General features: G+C 40.7%; 1 protein-coding gene across 1 annotated transcript in view; it reads left to right on the forward strand.

The window, feature by feature from the left end:
• tgfbr3 (transforming growth factor, beta receptor III) overlaps window positions 1–19,295 on the forward strand; it is a 99,674-nt gene extending 80,379 nt beyond the window's left edge. Inside the window, exons 15-17 of the mRNA XM_050054655.1 lie at window positions 6,322–6,369; window positions 7,368–7,475; window positions 11,442–19,295. Of these exons, the coding sequence (XP_049910612.1) occupies window positions 6,322–6,369; window positions 7,368–7,475; window positions 11,442–11,560 (275 nt within the window). The 3' untranslated portion in view covers window positions 11,561–19,295. The remainder of the gene's footprint in view (window positions 1–6,321; window positions 6,370–7,367; window positions 7,476–11,441) is intronic.
• The last annotated feature ends 6,667 nt before the right edge of the window (window positions 19,296–25,962 follow it).

The following is a 25,962-nucleotide window of genomic DNA, read 5'->3' on the forward strand; positions in this document are numbered from 1 at the left end:
CACATTTGACTAATTATGAAATAAACTGAGATGGGGTGATATCATGAGTGCCCAGTCTCTGGTGAACTGCCACAGCTTTTCAAATCAGCATCCCCTCTGAGCAATGACATCAACAAGAGACCCATGGTCAGTTTAAGTCAACTTTATTGACTCATGAATTTAATACAAATCACATCATTTTAATCAATGTAAGCTGGAGCCTGACTGATATATCAGCATGGCCGATATTGGCCTATATGAATGTATACTAAGCAGGATTTCCCTAAAACAAAACATACAGACTCATACAAAAGTAATTCCTCTTAATCATCACTGATGACCCACTCTCTGTGTGTGGTGGTGTATTTATCTTTAGGTTGTCCGTCCATAAGTACGTCTGTCTGTCCCCTTCTTGTGAACGCGATGTCTCAAGAATGCCTCAAAGGTATTTGTTCAAATTTAGCACAAACATCCACTCACTCAACGATGAACTGAAAGTTCAAAGTTCAAGGTCACTGTGACCTCATGTTTCAGCTCAAGAATTCATATGCTGATTGTGACACAATTTCACACACATCTCTAAAAGGATAAAATGATGATGTTATGTCATTTTACATCCAAAGGTCAAAAGTCAGCGTCACTGTGACATCATAATATCCTGCAAAAAAACTTTTCTGGCCATTACTCTGCATCATATCTCAGGAACAGAAGGAGAGACATTTGATCGGATACCGAATAGGTGACACTTATCTTTGGTGTCCACCTTAAAACTGTGCCGATTGTATGGAGACGGCACGGTGGTGCAGTGGTTAGCATTGTCACCTCACAGTCAGAGGGTTCCACAGTAAAAGGGAATGGGGGTTCGAATTGCATGTTCTCCCTGTGTCAGTTTTCTCTGGGTACTCCGGCTTCCTCCCACAGTCCAAAGACATGCAGGTTAATTGGTGACTCTAAATTGCCTGTAGGTGTGACTGTGACTGTGAATGGTTGTCTGTCTCTATGTGTTGTGTAATAGTCCGGTGACCTGTCTACCTGCCTAATATGACCTGGGATAGGCTCCAGCCCCAATGCGACCCCTAACAGGATAAGCAGTTACGGAAAATGAATGAATGATTTTGTAGATCTTCTGTGTCGCTGGGGGGAAGCATCCATGTTTTCAAACACGTGGAAGTAGACTTTAAGTGCAACTAGACTGGTTCATGGAGGCAAGGCGGTGATTATAGTTTTCTCCTTATTTTGCTGTGTCCTAGACCCTCCTGGACGCAGCCCACAGGCAAGGTTGGGGTTTATAAAAAGGTGGCAACCAGGTGTCAGATTGTAAGCAGGATGCATCCAAGAGGAAGTTACAAAATTCGTGAAAACACAGATATATCAGACTAGAGTGAATCTAGGGTTGGCTGTTACTTTTACTTTTGCTGGTGATATTGTTCACAAACAGCAACCAACACTTCCTGCTCACTATACCTTTTAAGCTTATTGTGGATATGTTGTATGGGTTTATATTGACAAAGATCTGTTTGCGAAAGAGTCTAACACACATAGTTTGCCCACCAGAAAGCACCAACAAGCTGTAGTGGTTCCAGGATTTTTCGAGAATTTGATCTTGATTCAATAACACATGACACATCCATACAAAGATGGCATTGGAAACAACTTGAGGGCTAAACACCCACCCTGCAAGGAGGCAGAAGCCAATTTTGTGGTATCTGGGATGACCAATCCAATTCCAGGGTTGGCCCTTGGATCTGCCCATGCTGACAAGTTTGTTTTTGTTAGAGCTGCAACTATGACTCAATTGACTGGAACTTTATTGGAACAATTTTGATGAATCATTAATTAGCAAATTGACTGGTGCCAGCCTCTCAAATGTGAATATTTACTGGTATTCTTAGTGTACTGTGGTAATACCCGAATACCTTTGAGCCATTTCACATCTGAAGGTCTGAACCACGGTCTTAACCGAGGTTCACGTGTTTGTTACACTGTATACATTTGATCTAGTTAGTTCTGGTTTCACATTGCAATTATGTCAGCACACTAATTACACATGACATACCTATTTTCTGTTGTCATCACCAAAATGAGCTGCGCCCCAATGCTTGACATAGATTGGTTTCTGGAGGGGCTCTACCATCCTCTCTGAAAATTAGAGTCAGAGTTTTTGAGGGTTTTTCCAACTGACTCTTTACAAAGTCATATCCTCCTCCCCTGTACTACCACTGCTCATTTTGTTACATAGCATTGTTCATGGACAAACCAAAACCTACACTGTACATTTACTACCACTTCACAACTTTACAGCTAGTTTCTCCTCTGCTCTGATTGCCAACACCTGTCTGGTCTGAGTGCAGCCACCGTCACTCTCCAGGGGCGTTGTAGTGGGGGCAAAAGTGGGACTGATTTCCCAGGGTCTCAATGGGAAAGGGGGGGCTTGAAAAGTTTGGTTTGGTTTGCATTTGGCCGAATAAATCAGTTGTAAGACTGAACTTTGTATATAAATTGCGGTAGCTCTTTGAGGCTCTTCTTACCCCTTAAAGACACACAATGGTTTAGTCCACCCTTCCACTAGGTTTGTCTCTAGACGTAGCTAAAGCAGAGTAAGCACCAGCATACACTGTCATGTCTTTCCCCAAGAAAGGGAAATTCGGGTTCTAAAAGAAAAGAAAGAAAGGAAGGGAAAGAGAGCAAACTGATTTTGTCCAAAAAAAAAAAAAATGCGCGTGAAAGAGACATGGATCAAGAGAGGAAGGGTGTGGATCCCAGAGAGATTGCTCATGCATAGGGCCCAGAAACTGGTGCAACGCCCCTGATTCTCTCTGTTACTCAACCACACACACACACACACACACACACTACACACTGAGGTGCTACACTACTCTTATCATATGACGATAGCCTGCCAAAACTTCCTGTAATTGGCCCAAAAGTCCAAACCATCCGAAAAAATGACCAGGAACGAACTGAACCATGTTTCAGAGACCACCTCTGTGTTGGACCGAGGTTCGGCTTTTCAGTCTGAGCTGTGATCTGGGGAGCTTTCACACCGATGATATTGGTTATAATCAACCTGAAAAGTCCCAAATGAGATTGGTGTGAAAGTGCCCTGAGATTGTAGGATGGACAAAACAAGCAGTTTGAATTGTGATCTTATCCACTATTTTCTGACTATTTACAGTCCAATAGATTTGATTAATCAATTAATCAGGAAAAATAACAGGTAAATTAATTAATAATGAAAGTAATTGTTAGTTGTGGACATATGCACAATACATTTTGTTGGCCTCAACTCTTATAAGGGATTTTTTAATCAAAATGTTGGTTTATGTTATCTTTTTATTGTAAAACAAAATTTTTTTTCACATTTTTAAAACTCTCAAATGTCGATAGACTTTCTCTAACTTGACAACATAAAACATTTAATCAGAATCAGAAATACTTTATTGATCCCAGAGGGGAAATTGAAATTTGTTACAGTCGCTCTGATGTAAAGAATAGAGAATTATAAGAGGCAAGAGTAAGAGTATGAAATAGAAGTATGTAAATATAAAGCAATAAAATAAGATAAAATAGAAACTAAAATGTGCACAATGCTACAGTGTTTAACAGTAGTACTTAAGATATGAAAAATATTAAAAATAAAATATATGTTGTCACAGTGCTGAGGCTGTAAGTGTGAATATTTAACTATCAATAGAATAAAACAAGAATAGAATCAGAGTTAACGTAAGAATACATACAGTTATGTGCATTATATGTTGAATGAATATATATACATTCAAGAGGTGTTGTGAGAATGAAGTCATATACTAAAAAATATTGGCGGCAGTTTGATTATTGCACCCAACTGCACCCTAAATGGGTCCCTTTTTTATTTCCGACTGGATAATTTGTTAATGCAGTCGCTGACAGGAAGTAAACAGGGACCAGAGCTGTTGCTCCAATAACAGAATAGCAATGAAAAGGTTAATCAGCTTTAAAAATGCAGTATTAGTCAGGCTCTGGTGTGAATATCAGAGTGGTGCAGTAACTTTCTGAACAGAAGTGATGTATTTATTACATTTTAATGTAACATAGGGTTTCACAGCTGAGCTCAGGTATAGATGCAGCCACTTTTCAGCACAGAAGTTAGTGTTGATGTTAGAGCAGCTGCTGAAGCTACTGGTGAAGAGAAACTCTGAAACTTAGAGTACTGAGTGAGTGAAAGTAGTCCATAGTAGGCAGCAACATGCACTGCCCACACCACAGTGCCAGCACAGCGGGTTTATTTTCCATGGAACAGATTAAGTAAACACAGATATGCAATAAACACAGTGAAAAAAATAACTCAATTTCAAAGGCCGTGTTTCATAACACAAAGGCATCTCTTATGCTAGGATGGCAAACAAAACAAGCTGCCTTTTCAAGGGCCACAGCTCTGCACTGGACAGCATCCCAAAGAGCTCAGCTTGATCTACAAATCAAAGAGGGCCACTTGTGGCCAACTTGGTGCATGGAAAAACATAACAGCCTCAAAGCCCTGCCATCAGAAGTAGATTTATTGCTTCGCGATAAATTTTATGCCTTTTTTTTATGGATCTGGTAACGTTCAGGAAAAGTTGAAAAGTATCATTTATTAGAGAGGTTAGCAGAGTGGATTTTATTACTACACCAGTACAAGTTTAATTTTAGTCTGCAAAGAATAAAGGACAAAGATAAAAAAAAAAAAACTGTAAGTTTGTTTTATGTATATCACAATGAATATATCTTTATCTGCTTTAAAAGAAAACATTTAATATCAGGGTTATTGTATTAGAAATATTGGACAGTCTGAGAGTGTAAGATATCTCTTATTAGTGAATGTGCTGACCCTTCAGATTGCTCATCTTTCAAAGTAGCTGTTTTTTGTGATAGATATCTTTCATGATGTATCACTGCTAAATGAGGTTGTCTGTTCTCTCCATGGCCTGCTGTGTTCACTGGCCGGATATCAAGAAGCTTAATTTGTTAAATTTATCATAAAACTCAAAGCATATCTTTTTAAAACTGAAAAGAAAGTAATGTTTCTGCTTGTACGTGAGTTTGGATTCATGCCTCAGCAGATTGTGACCATTAAAATAGGATAAATCATCCACACCTCCTATATTTTTCATCAAGTGCAGTGTATTAGAGAGGAAGGTGTGTGAGTAGGTCTATATAAGAACCCTGCAGGGAACCACTGCATGTTATCGGTTGTATGTGGTGCTAACGGCCATATGGACGGAAATTATTGCAGTAACAAGCTTTGAAATGTCGATTTAAACTCAAGTCTGCTGTCAAAGTTTGAGCAACCAGCGCCAAGGGTCTCACAGAGGCGACATCAGTGGTTTCTGCGCTGTGTGAGGAGAGGTCAGAGTTGAACAAAAACAAATCATTACGCAGGGGTGCTCTCTCATTCCATAGCAGGACAACTTATATAAACATATGACGTTCGTCGAGATATCAGAACTGTTCCAACCATGGCTTAAAGCTGCAAACATATGTCATGAGTTTAACTCCTGGTGTGCTGTCTAGTCTAGTGAAGAAAAGTCAAGACCTGACTGACGTCCCGCAGAGTGTTGTTCCCCATATTTGAAAAGGGACAAGAAGTAATCAGCTTGATACCAATGGATGCTCTTAGACTAGAAATAGTGACCATATTGTCCGTTTCAGCCACCATTTTTAAAAGTGAGAGTTAAGCCCTGCTTCAACTGGCCTCCCCTGAGCGTGCCCTTCCTCTCCTCTTCCTCTGTGTGTGTGGCTGAGAGCATTACTGACCACTCTCTGTAATCTTTGCGCAACAAGTCACACGGGGCAGATAACACTGGAGCGGTGTGGTGGGGGGTGGCAGGGAGGACGTCCTCTGGCCATCGACCCCTCTGAAATTAAAGTCCTCTCTGATGGCCTGTCATCATCCATTATGCGAAATGAAAACTCAAAGGTGTTCTCTCCAAGAATAGCAGCCATTGTGCCAGAGTCTTGGACGTGCACCAGGCTCGCCCCTTGAGTTTGCCCGTACACAAGCGCCTTTGTATTGTTTGTTAAGACATCATTACAGCTAAGTTCACTTTTGAAAGCCTTCCAGATGGCTTGAAAAATTGGTCGGAGTCAGTAGGTTCATCCTTTAGGACCCTGTCAGCTCACAGAATAGCTGCTCTCTTTCAGCGTCTTCCTGGTTCAAGTTTCTATCACACTTATCAACACGGGCTAATATCAGTGATCTGCCGGTCCTCTGGCCTGAGGCTGACAGGCTGACTTTGAGTAATTAAAATCCATAATGTATACTGTGTATCACTATACATAACGGTCAACATACATTAAAGTAACATTTTTTATTTTATTTTGCAGTTACTCTTCCAAACATTGCCCCCACAAGCCCACGGGATCGTCCTGACAGTAAGTTTTGTATTACACTATCTTTCTCCTCTCCTTTATATTTACACCTCTGTCTTTGTATGTGGATTTAATTGAATAAATAAATAATACATTATAAGGTAGATAATCATGTGAACTTGATTATTATTTTATTTTTGTTATTTTTAAATTTGTATTATCTATTTATATTTATTTTATTATTATTTAACAAATGATTGGCTTTATTTGTTTTTCTTTTTTTTTTGTAATTATTTAATTTATGTAATTAACACTTTGAGGCCCCATAGTACAACAGCATATTAGGGCCACTGTGGGTACAAATTAAAACAAAATATGGAGATGGAAAAATTCATAATTTCCAATATTAAAGTCATACATTTTCAGGAAAAAAACCCTGAATAATCTGTGAGATTAGAGTGGTAAATTAACGGGGGGAAAACCACACAAATTTTCAAGAAATAAAGCTTGATATTTTTAATTTTTATTTTTTCCAAGGAACCTCATTGCTTTATCTTGTACGGTTCTGCTAAAGTGTGCATACACAGTGTTCATTCAGCAACGTCATACATTCTAAAAACTGAATATAATAAGCTAACATCGACCCACACAGGACACAAACGCCAGTCTCTTGGGTGAAAGTCCTGGGCTTGACCTTTTCATCCACCACTACTTCCTCCCTATGTGGACTGTCACTTTTTATACTATGTCACCTGACTTTCCTGTAGAAAACGCTGAATGCCCTGTCTCATAAATTTACTTAAATGCACTTTATAATGCCAGAGAATTTTCTGTTTTCCTACATTTGTTTTTGTCCCTTTATAGTCAGAGAGTAAATTATGAATTTAATCTTGGAAATTCAGAGTTTTCACCTGGAATATTACTCCTTCCCCCAGCTCTGCATTATTATTATTATTTTACCTACAGTGGCCACAATTCACTGTCTTACCACCGACTTTGTGTTTAAAAAATTCCCATACCTTCTCATGTTAAAATGAACTGTGTGCTGCTTTGTTTCCCAGACACGCTGTACGTGCTGGACACTCCGACAGTGGTGGGGATCGCCTTCGCAGCCTTTGTGATCGGGGCTCTGTTGACCGGAGCCCTGTGGTTTATCTATTCACACACAGGTAGGTCCTTTACCTGCTGCTCCGCGGCCCCGGCTCACCTCTCCACATTAATGAAAAGATAAGATGCAGAGGAATGTCCGAGTGTCTCGGTGCCAGAAATGTGCCGCTGGGAATGCCAAACATCCTGCTGCTGACAGCGGCCTGTTCACAATAACATATTGACTCCCCTACTGTAAATATATCCTGTTGGTCAGCAGTGAGGGCTCTTCTCTTTCCTGCCTTTGAATGTTTTGGGAGCTGCGGGGTGGTCAGCGAATATTCTCAGTACAATGGCTGAGGACGAGTTGGAAATTCCCCTTGTTGGGTTTAGCGGCCCTCACAGGAAAAGACACACAATCTGTCCATTAGATGCCAAGACCTTCCCCTTCGTCCCCAGCCTGCCGACCCCGGCTGACCCCTGGGAGGAAGTGCGCTCCCAGCAGCCCCCTGAGTTCACCGTTGCATAGAGCTGCCCTGTTCTCGTCGGCCTGAATGCTTGGATGGTGATCCGCCATGCCATTGACCTGTGGCCCCGTGGCTGATGTGTTCGCCATGGACGTCTTTTATAAACGGGGTCAGGATGTTTGAGTTTAGGAGTCGGGCTTTTAGAAAAAACATCAGTGTTTAAGAGTGTTTAAGTTTACGCTGAGTTTACAGTTTGGAAGAAGCTCGCAGTGGGACAGTGTTAAACGGTTGGTTTGGTAAATCTTCCTCCCTGATACTTGTCAGATCTGTCACAAACTGTTCCAGTCATGCTTGGTCACAGCTACACGTGTTTACCGGACAGGATTTCATGCAGCAGAAAAGATCAGCTGTCAGATTTTAGTGCCCTTATCGTTATCACAATATTGTTACTGGCTCCTTTTTAGAAAGCCACTTTATTTCAGCTTTATGGGCTCCCCAGAGTGACAAAGAAACACATGCCTTATTGGCTGGTTTTCCACAGATAGTAGAAGTGAACATGTATAGATAAACAGGTGCAGTTCTGGAAAGACTTTCACAACATAGAGACAAAGGCACATGTTCCTGTTGATGTTATTTAAATAGGCCTCAGCTGGGTGTGTTAAGCTCTCTTGGCTGAAATGACCTTACAAGGAAATATTGGCAGTTCCATGGAAACCCCTCGAATGTAGATCCCCCAAAACAACCACCAAAAATATCAGTTCAGCGTGTATTTTAAACTTGTGTACAGAGTGATGAAACATGAAAACAGATCTGGGTCTTTCCCCTCAGGCTCTGAGGACAGTGTTCCTGGCCTCTTGAGAAAGAAACTTTTTTAAGTTACAGATACTCACTGGCATTATATTTTGGGTTTTGTGTCCATTACAGTTTAATTCCAAATAAGGCAATTACAAGTTTAAATGCTTTAAAAAGCACCTCACAATATATTATTTGACATTTTGCTCATTATCTTGGCACAAACAGTACGGTAGGTCTGCATTCTGCCAGGGCTGCACTCATGACTGCCAAGAGATCTGCTCCTCACCTCTGCTCAATCGCTGAAATAGCATACGAATGACACATACAGCCCAGTCGCCAGAAGAAATTGTTGGCATTGTACATTTCTGCAAACCATGGATATGTTACATCTGTACATTTTGTGTGTAGCATATCAATATATCTACAGTGATATAGCTCAGATTACATGTGTATGAGCTGACTGTCATTGGGAGGTAGGGATTGTAGATGGCGTGAAACCTAGGCCAAGCTGTGATTGTGGCACCAAAGTTGGGTGTTTTTGTAGTGAGACATTGGGGAATTTCCAGCTGCGATTGTTCCACCAAAACCAAATGTCTTTTAGCAAGATGTCACAGCATTTCCAGCCGCAACTATGGCACCATTTTTTTGAGATTTCAGGGCATATCTAGCTGCGATTATGGTACTAAAACGTGTTGTTTTTTAGCAAAACATCTTTGCATTTCCAGCCATAAAAGTGGAAGAAAACCTGTTTTTTTTAAGTGAGACATTGGGGCATTTCCAGCAGTGATTGTGCCACCAAAACCAAATGTCTTTTAGCAAGATGTCACAGCATTTCCAGCTGCAATTGTGGCACCAAAACCCTTTCTTTTTGACATTTCAGGGCATATCTAGCTGTGATTGTGGTACTAAAACTGGGTGTTTTTTGCAAGACATCTTGGCATTTCCAGCCATAATAGTAGCAGAAAACCTGTTTTTTTTTAAAGTGAGACATCCAGGCATTTCCAGCTGTGATTGTGGCAACAAAACCTGGTATGTTAAGCCAAAATGGTCTATGATCTTGTCTTAATCACAAGTGTTTTTTGTGCCTAAATATAACTGCATGTAAACCACAGCATTGCTGGAATTTAAAGAACGCTATGTTTGAACATATGGGCTACATATGAAGAAACATACAATGCCAACATTTATTCTGGTGATTGGGCTGAAAAATTCAAACCAATTGTGAAAACAGTCCGAATGACAAACATGAGGAGAAACTGCACAACAGCTTCATCTTTTAGCCACGCTAGCAGCTCATGTAGGTTGGTCGTTCCTCCATTTTGGATCAGACTGAAATATCTTAACAACTAGGATGGATTGAGATGAAATGTTGTCCCCACATTCATGGTACCCATTAGATGGATTCTAATGACTTTTGTGATCCTCTGAACTGTCCTCTAGCGCCACCATGAAGTTCATATTTGTAGTTGTAAGTGGTGCTTCTGCTGTTGTGATTTAGGCAAAGGCAAATTGTCCCGTAGTCATACATCTTTGGCAGCAACCCCATGCAGGGAGTTTTTACACACAGCTTGTCTCTGGGACATTAAAGCAGCTCTTATCTCTCCCGTCTAGAAAGATAATATTGGACTTGGGAATTTATATTTCCTCAGACAGATGAGGTGGATCCAAGTGCCTTTGTTTTGTACAGCTCTTGGTCCTGCGAGGGAAAGACCGCTGGCAGCTCTGCTCTGGTAAACATTAGCAGAACGAAGGGGCCCCGAAGAGGGAGTGGGATGCAAGATAGCCTGTGGACACATATGACAGTCATATACGCAGCACACACACAACTTTTTAGTACAACCCAAACTGTTGGCAAAAAAAACTTTGTTTAAGAGACAGCATTTTATTGTGTGTTCTCATTTTTTCTTGGAGGAATAAAACTAGGAAGCAAACAAGGAAACAACTGCAGTAATAATCGTGCCAAATACTGAAATTAAACACAGACTTGGCTTTTTTTCAAAAGCTCGTTCATTGTCAGAGACATTTTTTGCAAACAAACGTAAGCACTTTTATTATCCCAAGAGTCTACGAAATGAATGCTTATTTAGACATAGAACAATAAACCAGTCAGTGGTTGGAGCTCCAGTCAGAAGGTCCTGTCTTGTGTTTGTTCTGCTTTATCTGCTAAAGCCAGGCTAATTGAATCCAGATAACTAAAGAAATGAACTCCATGAACGTGAATCATTCTCTTCTCCTTTGGTTCAAAATATCATCTGTCAGATAGGATGTGACTGGTTGTTTCTGGGCTCTCTGAGGTGAAACGTTTCGGTCCCAGCAGTTGAAAACAGTTTGTGAGTCTGTGACAGATTACGATTGAAGATGGGAAAAGTTAGCGCAGATGAAGTCCAGAGTTCTTTCATTGCTTTGCACATCTGCCAAGTGCTTTGTACTGAAAACTAGATAGTTGTAACTTGTGCATGAGTAAGAATGTGTGAATTTGCACAAGGCTCTGCACAAAACATCAGGCTAAATCATTTGATTTTAACTCAAGTGCTAGATTTAAGTGGTGACAGTCATAGTAAACAGCAGGAGATTAACCAGCACTCTTTTTTTTTTTAAACGTCAGAGTACGGAGGAACAATGGAGGTTTCTAGCATCTCAGAGGAGTGCAATTTGTAGCTTTAAACAAACCAATTTATCATGTCCCTGCCTACCTCTGCCGTTCTGTAATATATATACATTTTTTCTACCCCCCCTTTGGTTCGATCCCCTCCTCCTTCCCTCTCCATTCCCTCTCTTTCTTTCTAGGTGAGACAGCTGGCACGCAGCAGGTCCAGAAGTCCCAGCCGGCCTCAGAGAACAGCAGCGCGGCCCACAGTATCGGCAGCACACAAAGCACGCCCTGCTCCAGCAGCAGCACAGCGTAGCCCAGGACGCAGGCCAGCGGGACACAAAGCCCTGCCGTGCCACAGGAAGGGCCCGACGGTTCACAGGGACCGGTTAGTTGATTACCTTCCATGAAAGGAATTATTTTTGGGGGATGCAATAGGAAGGAAAAAAATATGATATGAAAAAAAAACCACACAGTTACACCTTTGGTTCTTATATGAATTCCTTTTGTGCCACTTCAAGTGTGTGCAGACAGATATACTGTCCTGGTGTTACTGCTCTGTAATGTAGTGAGACCCAGCTTGGCAGCCTCACCTTTAGTTAAAAAAAAACTACAAATGTGAGTTTATTCCAGGCATTTCTTTCCAATCCAAATGCTGCTTTTTTCTGACCACAACACAGCCTTTAGTTTTGGCCTTACATGGTGTGACTTAGGCTGTTTGTTACAAGCAGGTGCTCTCCAACAGCAGGCTGCAGTGATGTCAGTATTAGTGAGAGTGATGTTCATGGCTGGACTGTAACATGTTACTTCACGACATGCAACCCTGAAGGTGGCAAAGGAGCAAAGCAACCACTATTAACATGCGGACAAAGTGCAGTAAGAAAGGAAATGGTCGTCTCGACGCAGAGAGAGAGAATGGCTTCAAAAAGATGCGAGGCAGTGTAGGTATTGAATGTATACAGAAGAGTTAACGCCAAAAAATGTGAAAGAAAAATGTGAAAGACATGCTGATAAAATACCACATTCTATAATGTACTCATTCTTCCCTCATAATGGATTTAAACATGCAGCTTGGTAAAGCATAGTTTACCAGTGCTCTCTATACAGTAGTTGTAGTGATGCATTTCAGTAGACAGGATCTGAGTGTTACAAAACTTCATAGGGGCATTATGGGTTCCCTTTTACTAGTAGTCATTAATGGAGTAGTTCAGCATTTTGGGAAATGTGTTTATTTGCTGTTTGTCCAAAAGTTAGAGGAGAAGAGTGCTTTAAAAGGAATATTTCAACCACAGAATGATCAGTTGTAAATCACCCCGTTTTAAACTGAGAAGAAAACTTTGCTTTTCCGGCATGCCTCCACAGTGAAGGAAGAATCGAAATAAACAGAACATTTTGATGAATTGGAGTATAAGGGGTCTGCGTTCAACAAGAGCAAAACTAAATAAAAACATCTGTTTAACAAACTCTTACACAACTCGTGCAGCATAACTCAAGTCTCATTTATCCAGTCGTGCACTCTGTGCTTCCTAAACAGACAGATCCTCTCTTAAGGGGAATTGTACTAAAGGTTTTCGCCAACTGGTGACATGACCGGTGCCTTGATCTATAGTTTCTTTGTGTTATTGTGTGACTTTGTTAAATCTGAAGTAACCTTCTAAAGCACCAAAGTCACACAATAACCCTAACTGATCAAGCCAGCGATTGACCAGAAGCTCCTGTGTTCAGTGAGATAAGACGACCTTTACATTTTTGTCAATGGAGTCTGGCTTTCAGGGTGCTTTCAGACCTAGAGTTGTCTTGCTTTGGTCTGAATCAGGGACTCATTTTGTTACACAGTTGTATAATTGCCTAGAGTTGGTTCATGTTCTCACGGCAGCATTTACAAGCGGACCAGATAAAATACCTTACGTGAGAAAGCTGCTCTTGGTTGGTCAGAATTTGCAGATCGAGGTCAGAACACGTTCTCACCACAAACGAACCGCACCAGAGTTAGTTTGTAACCGGACTGAGACCACCTCTTCAAGAAGGTCTCGATCTGGTTGTTTTGGTGAGCACCTGAGTGTGATTGCTGTGTTCACATCTGCCCAAATGCACCGCACTTAGGGGGCAAACGAATTTGAGTTTGATTGAACCGAACCAAACAGGGCAGGTGTGAGAGCACCCTTCGATCAGGTCCCTGTTGGAAAGGGCTGCCTGTTTGTTAAGCACTGAACATATGAATGGAGTGAGATTTGGATTATACTGCACGAGTTGTGTGAGAGTTTGTTAAAGGATGTTTTGATACAGTTTTGCTGCTAAATGTGGCCCCCTTTTACTTCAGTTCATCAAAAAAATTCTAAATTCTTGGTTTGCGAGGAAAACAAAGTTGTCTTCACGGTTTCAACCTAACACAGGGCGGGTAACACAAATGATGATGATCAGCAGAGAAAACAGGTAGCTCAGATAAATATATGACCATTTTTAAGAAAAAGTTGCTACTGTTACATAAAAAAAAATATTCCTCTGAGCTCGCTGTTTCCCCCGCTTCATGTTTTTATGCTAAACTGGCTAATCTCCTGGGTCACTCTTGTAAATTAAGCCAATGAGGATATTTCCCAAAATGCAATAATCTTTTAAGACCTGTATATTTTTTGTGAATATTGTAAATACTCAAAAGTGTTATGAGGCAGAGTGTGTGCAACTTCCGTTCTCTGTATCTTGCATCTCTGGATTAGACGAGATTTATCAGTGTGAGATGCACGTTAGTACCGTTTCTAATTTTTAATGTGATAAAATAAAAATCATGGCGCTAAATAATAAATTCACTTTAAGGTATAATTAAAGAACATGGATTCAAAATTGTGGCTTAGTCTAGTTGACGTACCTTGACGTACTTCAGAAACTGTAAAAAAACAAAACAAAACAAAATACACATTTTTGGCCTTTTCTCTTTATAAATAACTTAAAGATGATTATTTTTCTGTCAGTGAACTAATCGATGATTCAACTAAATGTTTCAGTACATAGACGGAGCAGATTTGTTACGTTCAAAGCCAAACCGTGTACAGTGTATGGATTTTCTTACCTTTTTGTATAAATCTTGGCACTGACAGTGTGTTGAATAAGCTGTAGCTGAAGCTCATTACTATAGACATATATATATTTTTATGTTTTTATTTTTAAACTGCAACACCACGAGTACCCCACCGTCTCAGAATAATATGAATGTTTGCTGTAGTGCCTTCTTTTAACCTGTATGTGTTTCTGTCCGACTGCATGTGGGGCCTTCAAATCCGAGAAGGGAACTCTCCCTGAATCGATTTAACAGAACAACAGAATGTATGTTATCTCAAAGCTTTTGATTTTTTTTTTCTTCTTTATGTAAACACGTGTAAAGCTTTCTACAGAGGGAACAGAGTCTAAATATATATTTGTGTACAAAATTATATTTTGGAATATATTTACCAAGAGAAATTTATTGTATTCTATGTGTGTACGTACTGTGAATTGTGGATGTGCTCGTACATAACACACGCTTGTGGGGGATTTAATCAGTTTATTCATGAAAGGCTTGTGGCATGTTTTGTGACACTGAAACTCAAAATGAAATATTCACATTTGTGATACAAATTATTCAGCTCCTAAATATATACAGCTTAATTTGAAAAACTTCAGTCGTTGACATCAACAAACTTTGACACTGCACTGACATCATTTTTATTTACATTTGATACTTTTAAATTTCAGTTGTGTTATTGAAGAATGTGTCATAAAACATGTGATGAGTTTGTAATGAATGTGATTTTCAGACAAAGCATTACCTGCAGGTCATTTCTTCTGTTCATGGACTCCTTATGTTTTGTTTAAATATGATTATAGGTTGTCATCTGATCACTGTTTTCAATAGATAATCAGTTTATTAATTAGTTTTCATAAAATTAATATATCCTAAATACAAATTTCACATCATTGAGGACCAGCTGTACTAATGAATATTAAACTGTATTTTTAACATACTTAATGATGGAGTCAGTCCCACACAAACCTCCTCAGTTACTGTTTTGTCATAAAACAAAACCCATATCACAAACTGCCCCTTACAATCAATGAAAAAACGAAAGGGACGGGTTCACTACAAAATCAAAAATACATATTTTCCCTCTTACCTGTAGTGCTATTTATCAATCTAGACTGTTTTGGTGTGTGTTGCAGAGTGTTGGAGATATCAGCTATAGAGATGTCTGCCTTCTCTCCAGTATGATGGAACTGGACAGCACTCAGCTTGTGGTGCTCAAAGCGCCAAAAAGCATACATTTGAAAAACTCAACAGCAATGTCTCTTACCAGAAATCACAACCTGGTTACTCAAGACAATCCACAGACCTTGTTGTGAGCAGTTTCAAGTAGGAACTATTTTCTGCCTACCATATCACCACGCAGAAGGAAGCGTGCATCTACTCATGGGCAAGATACTGTTGGTGACAGCACAAGATGGCGTCCATCTTGGCTGAGCCGAACGTTAGCTAGCTCAGTGGTGTAATGTTGTGTTCACTAAAAAAAACGTGATTGGATTTTTCGCATTGCATCACTCGAGTTTGAACGCTAGAATATTTTGTTGATTTGTGTCGTATGCGCGTGAAATTGCTGAATCAATGAATAAACATCCACCTGTACATCCTCGAAGTTATATGTCTCTGGAGGATTTCAATGCTGATTGGCTATCGCGGCGCAAATTGGTTGCTGGTCATCGTAAGTGCTATATCGTAGGCAACTGGACTTGCTTGTGTTTCTTGAAGACGTTTCGCCTCTCATCCAAGAATCTTTTTCAGTTCTAAATGACTGGTGCAAAGTTGCAGGCTATAAACCATCACCAACCACCTTCATTTAGAACTGAAGAAGATTCTTAGATGAGAGGCGAAACGTCTTCAAGAAACGCAAACAAGTCCAGTTGCCTACGATACAGCGCTTACGATTACCATGACCTGGATGACTGAGAATCTTCACTGACAAGTTGCTGAAGGTCAGATTTTTCAAGAGTATAACGCAAAATCGTGCTACTGGCTTAATTCGCGCTGCTTGATTCACATATTTAACATTATCAGCGTTGCATTCATCGCACTGCCCAGTGGGAATTCATGTCTAATTGTGTCTTTACATTGACTTTACCTGTAATTCACTCGCGCAAATTATTTTATTCACGCCCATTGTGAATAAAATAAAACACTGAAGGCAGGCTGTTCTCATAAACTGTTCCTATGACAAGTAATACAGTGCAGACTTTGCTGTTGAGTTTTTCAAACATATTTTTTTGGCACTTTGAGCACCACAAGCCGAGTGCCATCTAGTTCCATTATATTAGAGTGAAGGCAGACATCTCTAGGGCCGACATCTCCAACACTCTGCAACTCACATCAAAACTATCCAGACTGATAATTAGCACCACAGGTAAGAGGAGAAATTTGTTATTTTTTGTTTTTGGGGTGAACTGTCCCTTTAAATCAAAGCTAAAGATGGCAGCAGCAGTTAAACCAAAATGAAAGTGGAATGTTTATAAAGTGTGTGTGTATTCTGTCTGAATGGAGGGTGGAGAAAATCCAACTGTCTGTTATTTTGTTTCTGGAAACTCAACTGTTTTTAATAACACTTGGGAAATATTTTTTTTTATTGAGTATTAGAACCACTTGGTTTAAGAGCAGCGTTGTTTGTTTTATCGGGCCTGTTGCCAGGTGCGTCCGTGCCAAAACCACAGTTATACAGTGAAAATACACAGCGGTGATATGTAGTCCACTGTCGCTGTCATCGAGCAGCGTTATTGTGAACAACAACACTGTATCCCACTGTGTACAGAACAGTGAGAGATGCAGAGGGGAAATGTGCCACAGCCTATAATCAGTGGTCATTGTGGGATTAAGGCTTTCGGACATTCCTGTAGTTTTGAGGTTGCTCTTATCAACCTCGGCAAAACCATCTCCCCACTTGTAATTATCTCCTCCACCCCCTCGTGGTGTCACGCTGTTCGGCGGCTGAGCCTCAAGTTATGTTCTGGATCTAATCTTCTCATTTGCGATCAATTTGGGGATATTCTTTCACTCAAACTAACCATACAGTTCATGATAGTCACTGTTAAAATATCCACATTCCTCCCTGCTGTTTGCCCAAGTGCATGGTGGGAAAATGCCCCATTACTCCCCCTACATGAGCATGTAAAAGATAATGTTATCAATATGAAATACCAATGCTGCGTCAAATAAAGGAGCATTGTTATCGTGAAGATATTTTCACAGAACAGCTGTAATTGGAGCACACATCCATACATCTAGTTAATGATTGTATTTTTTAACCATTTGACTACCTCATGTTTTTCTATAATTGTGTAATTTGTGTACTATGTGTGTGAGTGTTTTTTGTGCCTTTGTTTGAACCACTCACTTCGAATGTAATCACTGGATTGAATGGGCCTTATCAGTTGTTCTAAGCCTTGTAGATATGGGTTAGAAGGTGCCTGCTATGTCTACTAGTAGGTTACTAGAAGGCCGGTGTCAGTCGTCATCTGGATCGAAAAGGCGTCCCTCAGTGGGTGTAGAAATTAAATTTAAAAACAACAAAGGACCAGGAGAGTGATGTTCATGTCCTGTGTGAAACCAGAAGTCAACAACAAACCCATTTTCTTTTCCTGAACCTAATCATGGAGTTTCGGAAACTCAACCTAACGAAACTAAACTCAACCAGCACTCATTCCAAATTCATCAAATACTGACGCTTCGCCAAACCCCTCAGTGTCTGGTAACAACGCACAAGGCACCATTTTGTGTCTGTAGGTGACACACAGCCAAAATACATGGTAACACGTGGTTAAAGTTCGTATTTGTCACACCACAGAAAAATGTGTCATTAACCATCAGCAAAATTTGAAGGATTAAAAAGATCGCAAGAACATAAAATAGGTTTCAAAATTATAAAAAAAAATGAACAGCATTTTCTGCTCTGACACGCTAGGGTCGTGTCCGCTGAAGGAGCTGACGTGGAAATCGGGCCGCCGCACAGTGACAGACTTGTTAGCAGCTAACTCAGTAGCACACACCCTCCAAACCAGGGAACAAGAGCTGCCGCGTGGCCATAGCAGCTAACGTTAGCACAAAGCACACCAACAGCTGGTTAGCCAATTCAGCCAGAAAGACTGAAAGGTTTGTCAGTGACGGATATTCAGGTGGCGTTTATATATCTGTTGCATATAACAGACATTTTTATTCACGTATTTATTCGAGTGAAAGAACTAAGATAGCTCATGGGATGTAGCAAACTTGCCGCTCATATACAGGCAGCGACACTGAAGCTATGCGCTCTAAGGTTAGTCGTAAGGATGGCTCCAGTGCGTCATCAAGCATGCTTTGGGTTAAAAGACATATGTTTGTTAAGTAGCATAACGTCACGTAAACATCGCGTAAGTACCGTCAGTGCGGGATGACGGGATATAAATTAACGTTACATTAAAACATCGATGACTTTTGGTCACACACAGGACACGAAAAAGCGGTCCTCTCTGTGAAAGTCCACTTTGGATTTTAGTAATCCACTTCGCCATCTTTCTACTCTGTGCGGAAGTGTAGTCAAGCATTGCTGTACAATCCCGGGGCGTCTCATAAACACGCTAAAGAGTGCCCCTGGCATTAATATCACACGCCAAGGGGTGTTGGTATTTGACGACCTTGGAATGAGAACGAACTGCATATTAATGAGGCTGATAACCTTCGATAAGGCCCATTCATCCCAGTGCTATCATTGTAAAGGGGTGTTTAAACTAAAGAAAAGTTTAAATGTTTATATAGATTATATTCAGTCGGATGATTTGGGGCCCCTGCGTGGTTTCATTGCAGTTCCACATTTCTTTTTCAAAGCAAACGATGAAGAGTTTCCCCATGATGCCAAGATGCCTTTTTTTGGGCGTTGTTGTAAATGTGTAAAACTTCGGTAAGCCGTTATTATTTCCTTTGGTTTTATGAAACTTTTTATATGCTGTAAATACGCATGATATCTGTATACCCATTATGCCCAATAAATGTTCATAATAATGTATGGCTGTGTTGTTTGATGATTTCTCTGCCGCTCTGAGGGCGTGTGGGTACAGTGTGGACGCCTCCCGCGTGGTTCTGGGTTAAAACAATGAGCTGTAATAATGATGTGTTAGGCTTGGCTCTGCTGCGGTGAAGTCATGACTCGTCTCTGGTGAGCTCATAATGTGATACAGACCATGTGGACTTCTGGCTGGAGGTTTCAGGGGAGGGGGGGTCGCTGAGATGAGTGAAACACACACGTCTTTACCTCTCTCCCCTCCCCACTCAATCTTTGCTTTTGATTAGAGCTCCTTGGAGACGGCTGTGAGCAGTGTGCCTTTGGAGTAAACAGTGTGATTATAGTACGAGATGGAGAGGCCAGGGGTGAAGAGTAAAGCAGCCTCTCTTTATGCCAGCTCAGGTTTGGGCTGACTGGTCCACCTGACCCCTTTAAGGCCTCTGTGATGTCACATCTGTATCACTGTTCCCACACTGAGGCATCCTCATCCTTTATTGTCCAACTGATGACTAATACTGAATTCTTAAACGAATGCTCACCCACCTCACTGAGCCATCATGTAGACTGTGATGTCATTCTTTTCTTTTCCAGCTTTCCCCTTTGGGTACCTGGAACACAAATTTGTTGTTTGGCTTCAACACTGTACAGCTAATCTATTTAGTCACTGATTGCATGTGCCCCAGACAATAGTGCATGACAAATACAGGATCAAATTAGAAAAATGGGCTTTTAGTTTCAGCTGACAGGAGTCCAAACACTGACGCTGTGGAGGCCGGACTAATTTAGACCAGACCTTTGTGCCTAAACATGATTATTTGAATTAAGTTAAGTGAGATGCTCTGGAACGTCCTGGCTGGTTTACAGCATCAGAGGGGGGATGAGCCCAGATTAACAGGCTGTCTGCGTTCCTCACAGCACCTCTTCCTGTCCCGTGGCACATCACTGTAATGAGGTTGGAACAATAACAATATGTCCTGTGAGGGACTGGGGCCAACGAGACAGACTGAAGATAGATACTGATGACTGAAGCAAACCTTTCACTAAATAGATTAAATAATTAATATGGTGCTGCAGATATGGAGGACAAAAAATGACTTCAGTATCGATAAATACATGTATGAATAAATACAGGCATAAATAAATAAATGCTGAAATAGGAGCAGAAACAAAGATAAATGGATAGATAAATAAATAAATGCTGAAATAAGTGAATTTAAAAAAAAGGTAAATGCTGAAATAAGTACAGAAACAATGAAAAAATGCATAAATAAATAGATAAATAAATAAATAAAAATACTGGAAGAAGTACAGTAATATTTAATGCATGATAAATACATAAAAGAATAAATGAATGTTGAAATAAATAGGTTAATGCATAAATATATAAACAAATGTTAATAATAAAACCGGACATAAAAAAGTAAATAAATAAATAACACCATACTTTTTTGTACAACTATATTTATTTATTTATGCATTTATTTCTTAATGCATTTACTTATTATTTTCATACGTCTTCCAGCATTTATTTATTTATATATTTATTTTTTATTAATTGATACTTAACACACGCCATTTTTTGTCCCCCATAAAAGAGACACTGACACCTTCCTAAAACAAACTGCTTCAGCTCTACTTGCTCTGCTCAGTCACACCTGTCATACAGTGTTTGCTGTCTCCTCTATAGTGCTTAAAAACACCTGTAATATAACAGAGCTGTGACCTGTCAGCCTGGACAGAGGGTTAAGTCTCCCATTCGCTGTTTCTTAATATGATATAAATAAAAATGACTCCTTCAACAGCCTGAACAAATGGCAAATAAAGGTGGTGTCCCACACGAACACGCCGCTTCCTGCCAAAGTTTGTGCAGTTTGTTTTTCACTGTGGTCTTCTCGCTGGTTTGACGTGGGCGGCTCGGATGGAAAAATAACGTGATGACACGTTCTTCCATGCACCAATCAGCATTTGGCAACATTTGAATCAGAGCGTGATGACTGTCGTGGGGTTGTTTGCTTATGTTGCCGGGCCAATGTCAAAATTCTGTTCAAACCACAGCCGCACAGTCCTAATGAAGCACCATGGTTTTGACTGTTAATAAATAAAAAATACCTGCTGACTCTAAAAAGGTATGACTAATGTAATAACCCCATCAAGAAGGTATGATCTAAGGAGGGTGATGTATCCATAGTCAAATAGGGAACCTCCCTGGGGTCTAGACACTGATGCTGGTGGTAGACATGGTGAAGATGAGATGAGAGGAAGATGGAGAAGTGCTGATGATCTGGATGAGTAGGGGAATGGGCCTTTGGTGAGCTAGTCCTGGACTCCGGATACGATGGCTGGAGGTGACCAGGGTCAAGGAGGGCGTGACAATTCTGCCTAAAATGACGGCTGAGAGCAGCAGAGGGGAGAGCAGATTTAAAATTTGGCAGCAGCATCCTGATTGGCTGATAGAAATCGTGGCAAAGTTTGATTGGATAACTAGAAGAGTGAACGCTCATAGTCAGCTGATTAGAGGAAGCAGTGGGAGTGGGAGTGGGAGGGAGAGAACTGTGAATGGATGAGCTCAAAGACAGTCTTCCTGATTGAACACTGAGCTTCATAAGTGTCTTTTTTCATAGCAACAACAGCAGAGGCTCATGGGTATTGTAGTTATATGTTTGCCAAGAAACATTAGTACGTTATCATACAAAATTCTAGACAACTGAATATAGATATGGGTAAAAATACTTCTTGAAACTGTGAATACATTGCAATGCTGAAGAATTAAGCCTACAGAGAAGTGCCAAAACCTGCAGTTCCTCAAATGACCACTTGAGGCTGGCTCCAAGAGTGAGTCAGTCCCCATAGACCTCCATGTTTAAACGCCCAACTGCAGCAGAAATAAACATGTTTACAGCCTGATTTTGGTCTCTAAAGCTTATTTCTCTTGTCTGGGTCCAGACCTTGAATCCACCCACTCCACTGAGTTTAGCAGTTCATTGGTTAAAATAAAAAATGACCAATGAGTGCCGCGGGGGGGGCTCAATTACCCAATCTGCACCACAGGCGGGATGAACGCTGTTGTCAAGCAGTGCAGCGGAGCCAGAGTGGACTAATATAAACAATGGCGAGCTCTACAGACGAGGTAGAGGCTGTTTTTGTGGCAGTTCTACATCAACACGTTTTCTCAGTATCGCCCCACATTGTAGTTTGTTACTTCCCACTGTTCCACTCTCAAAACCCCACCAAAAACAAAATATGTTGGCATGACTACACATTAGATTCAGGTGGATACATTGGTCTGGAAACTGACGGAAACTGATTGAAATATGTTGACAATTCTGTCTGATATCAGGCATGATTTCTGGGGATGTCCAGATCCAATCTCAAAGATCGGCATCGGGCTGATCAAGGCATTTTTTAACTGATCGGGAACGGCTATTTTGAGCTATATAGAGCCCGATCCGATCTTTTATTTTACATCAGCTGGTGTTTTTTGCTTAAATGCTCAAAGATATATTATGCAGGATTTTCCCAAAAACAATGTATGGACTCGGACAGAAGTAATCCTCAATCATCAGGACCCAGTGTCAGTGTGTGTCGGTGTATTTATCTACACAGACTCTGGACGTGTACCCCCACGGTGCTCAGGTGAGGTCAGGGCTTTATAAAAAGTTAAGTGCCAGACCGTAAGCAGCAGCCATCCACGAGACACAGCGCCTAAAAAGCACAAATGTCACGTGGCAAAACATCAAATGAGACTGAATCTGGAGCTGGCTTTTACTTTCACTTTTGCTGGTGAGCCAGTTCACAAAGAGCAGCTGACAATCTTGTCATCTTTCCAGGTCTAAAGGGCTGAGATGAGGAGAGCTGAAGGGGTGATACATTTCGTGTGTGTTTTCTCACTGCTAGTAACACACTGCTGATAGTCATTTGAACCATACTTAATGTAAAACACAAATATAAGTGTAACGTTTCTCTCTGTAACATCGGCCAAAGGAAATATAGATACAGGATCTAAAATCAGTGCAGACACACGGCTCCTCTCTGAGTGTCTCTGGTGAGATATTCCTCAAATTGGAGTTTCAACAAGTTAAGCAATAAAAACTCTTATCTGCTCCAGTTAGCATTCTTCTCCTGTTGGGGTTATTCTCTTTCAGCCATGCTGAAACTGTAGCCCCTGACTGAGGCGTGCTAACTTTAGCCTCACATCACAGCTGCACCAAAATATGACTATGCTACATTTCATATCGCTGCCAGAATCCATAAAGCAGTCTCATTCTGCTGAATTGCAAACTGTGTTTTGATTGTGGCACATGGGTACAGCATGTGTGTGTTTTTTTTAGACATCTGAGGCCCTTGTACTTTTTTGCTGGAAAACACTTGAGTGTTTCCAGTGGGAAGGAAAGAAGAAAAAACTCTAGCCTAAAATTACATTGCTCATAATGAAAAAGCTCAATCATAACTAGCTTTACACCGCAAACATCTCCCTCTCAATTAATGTTAGCGTCTCTTTTTCTCTGTATACCGTCTCCGAGCTGGACCTTTGCATGCACATGTGCAACATGCATGTCCATGTGTACACACTCGCACACTGAACAGAGTCCTTCCTCTGTGCACTTAGTTTCACTGACTGATTTGCTGCCCAAGCCACAAATCAAAACTGAAAACAAAAACAAAGCGGAAAAAATTAGCCAGCATTTGCTTTGGCTGTTGTGTTTGGACAAACTGTCTTATCTGCACACGCTGTTTATGTATCTGCTTTCAAATGGAGGCCCTCAGGCACCAGAAAATCAACATCCAGTGATTCATTAAAAGACAAACTATCAGACTTGTGACATAAGCATCATTTACTCCTCCTTTCATCCAGATATCCACATCATATTTACACCTGGCCACATCGTCCCCTCACACAGCAGAAGTGTGATTGCGTCTCACCAACAGTTTCCTGTGAAAATAACTGTTTTTCATCTGAGCTGGTTGGGAGTTTATGTTTCCGCTGCTGCGGTTGAGGTCGTAACTTTTTAGGAGGAGCATAGCGGCGCACGTGGCTTGTGCAGACACATCATTCATTTACGCTCGACCAACTTGTGGCCTCAACCCCAAAGTGTCTCAAACCACCTTGGGAGGCGGTTTTTAATACATATAACAGATAAACAGATCAGAACCCAGAGCCTTCATGTGTACTTGGCTTTTTATCTCATTCATAGATCCAGGAGGAGGCAGCAGAAGGTGTAGTTTATTTTTTATCTTTCTTCAGAAAGCATTGATCCTTGGACAGAATTTAAACTCCACTGAGGGTTTAATCATTCTGAGTGACTGTTATTACCCTTAAAGTCACAGAGAGAAGAACGGCCGCTGTTTATTTTTAATAGAAGGAACTTTTGCAGCGCTCATTTGGATCTGTGCCAACACAAGCACATCAGCTGTGGAGCAGATGACATGTATGCTGCAGACGGTGCCTGCTCGTGTGCTCGCTGGTCTCTCTTACACAACCAGTACTTTAAATTTACTCAGAATAAGATCATAAAGAGGGTTTAAATGCACATTTCATCTTTAAAAAAGTAGTGTGAGAGTAAAAGTAGGGTTTTTTCCTGACAAACCAACCTCAGACTTACGTCCTAATGAGAGTTAAGGAAATGCATTTGTGAATCTAAGACACTGAGTGTGCAAGATAAAATGATTTCCGAACATAATTCTTATAATTTTTCAGTAAAAAAAAAAGAAATGTGAGATGTTGATGAACTTGTGTAACCTTTGTAGGTTTACATGGAGTTGTAAAATTGTGATATTGTCGAGTTTATGCTCATGTGTTTGTGTCCACTTCCTGTTTCATTTTGAAATGTGTTCTCATTTTACTTCCTGCGTTTGTCTGCCTTTGTTAATGACCTCATGTGTTTCACCTGTGTCTTGTTCCACTCACCTGTGCAGTTATGGTGCGTTCGTTTTGTACTCAGAGGTCAGATATTCCCAGTCAGAACTTTAAACTCGAACGCACCCTGAGATCGGATTTCCAACTCGGAAACTCAGAGCAACCGCACCAACCCCGACTTACAAATTCAAGATGGCTGCCGGTCACATACATAGTGCGTAAACACTCTAGCAGCAATTTTATCGTATTTGTTTTACATTAGGTCAGCCTCATCTGCGGCGTTCATTAGTTGGAGTGCATGATGGTTTTGAAGCTGTCCATACTCCGAAAGTGCAAGGGCAACAAAGGCTTTCTTGCGGGCGTCCATGCTTTTTTCCAACTTGTCCACCGTTGTCAACTGGAATGCAAAAACTGTTGTCAACTCGGAGGTGACGTCATTCCCACTTCCAACTTCCGACCTCCGAGTACAAAACGAACGCACCATTAGTCATGAACCCTTGTGTATTTTAAGACCAGTGTTTCTCCTGTTCAGTTGCCAGATTGTCATTGTCTCCTTCCAGTCATGACATGTAGACATGAACGCCACTGACTTGGTGTCAATATGTGATGAGTGAGTGGGTGGATGAACATGGCGATTTCCAAAAACAAGGACCCGATCCCCCTGGTGCTGTTAAGGGCTCATACTAAGGTAACAAAAAGACAATTATTCTTATTTTCAGGTGGTTATAAACTAAAGAAAACATATTTATTATATGATATTCCATTCCTGCCAATATATCCCCCTAAACCCTACACACTGGACCTTTAAATAGATTC

This window comes from Epinephelus moara, chromosome 10, assembly GCF_006386435.1.
Source record: "Epinephelus moara isolate mb chromosome 10, YSFRI_EMoa_1.0, whole genome shotgun sequence".
In the NCBI taxonomy this organism is placed as follows: Eukaryota; Metazoa; Chordata; class Actinopteri; order Perciformes; family Serranidae; genus Epinephelus; species Epinephelus moara.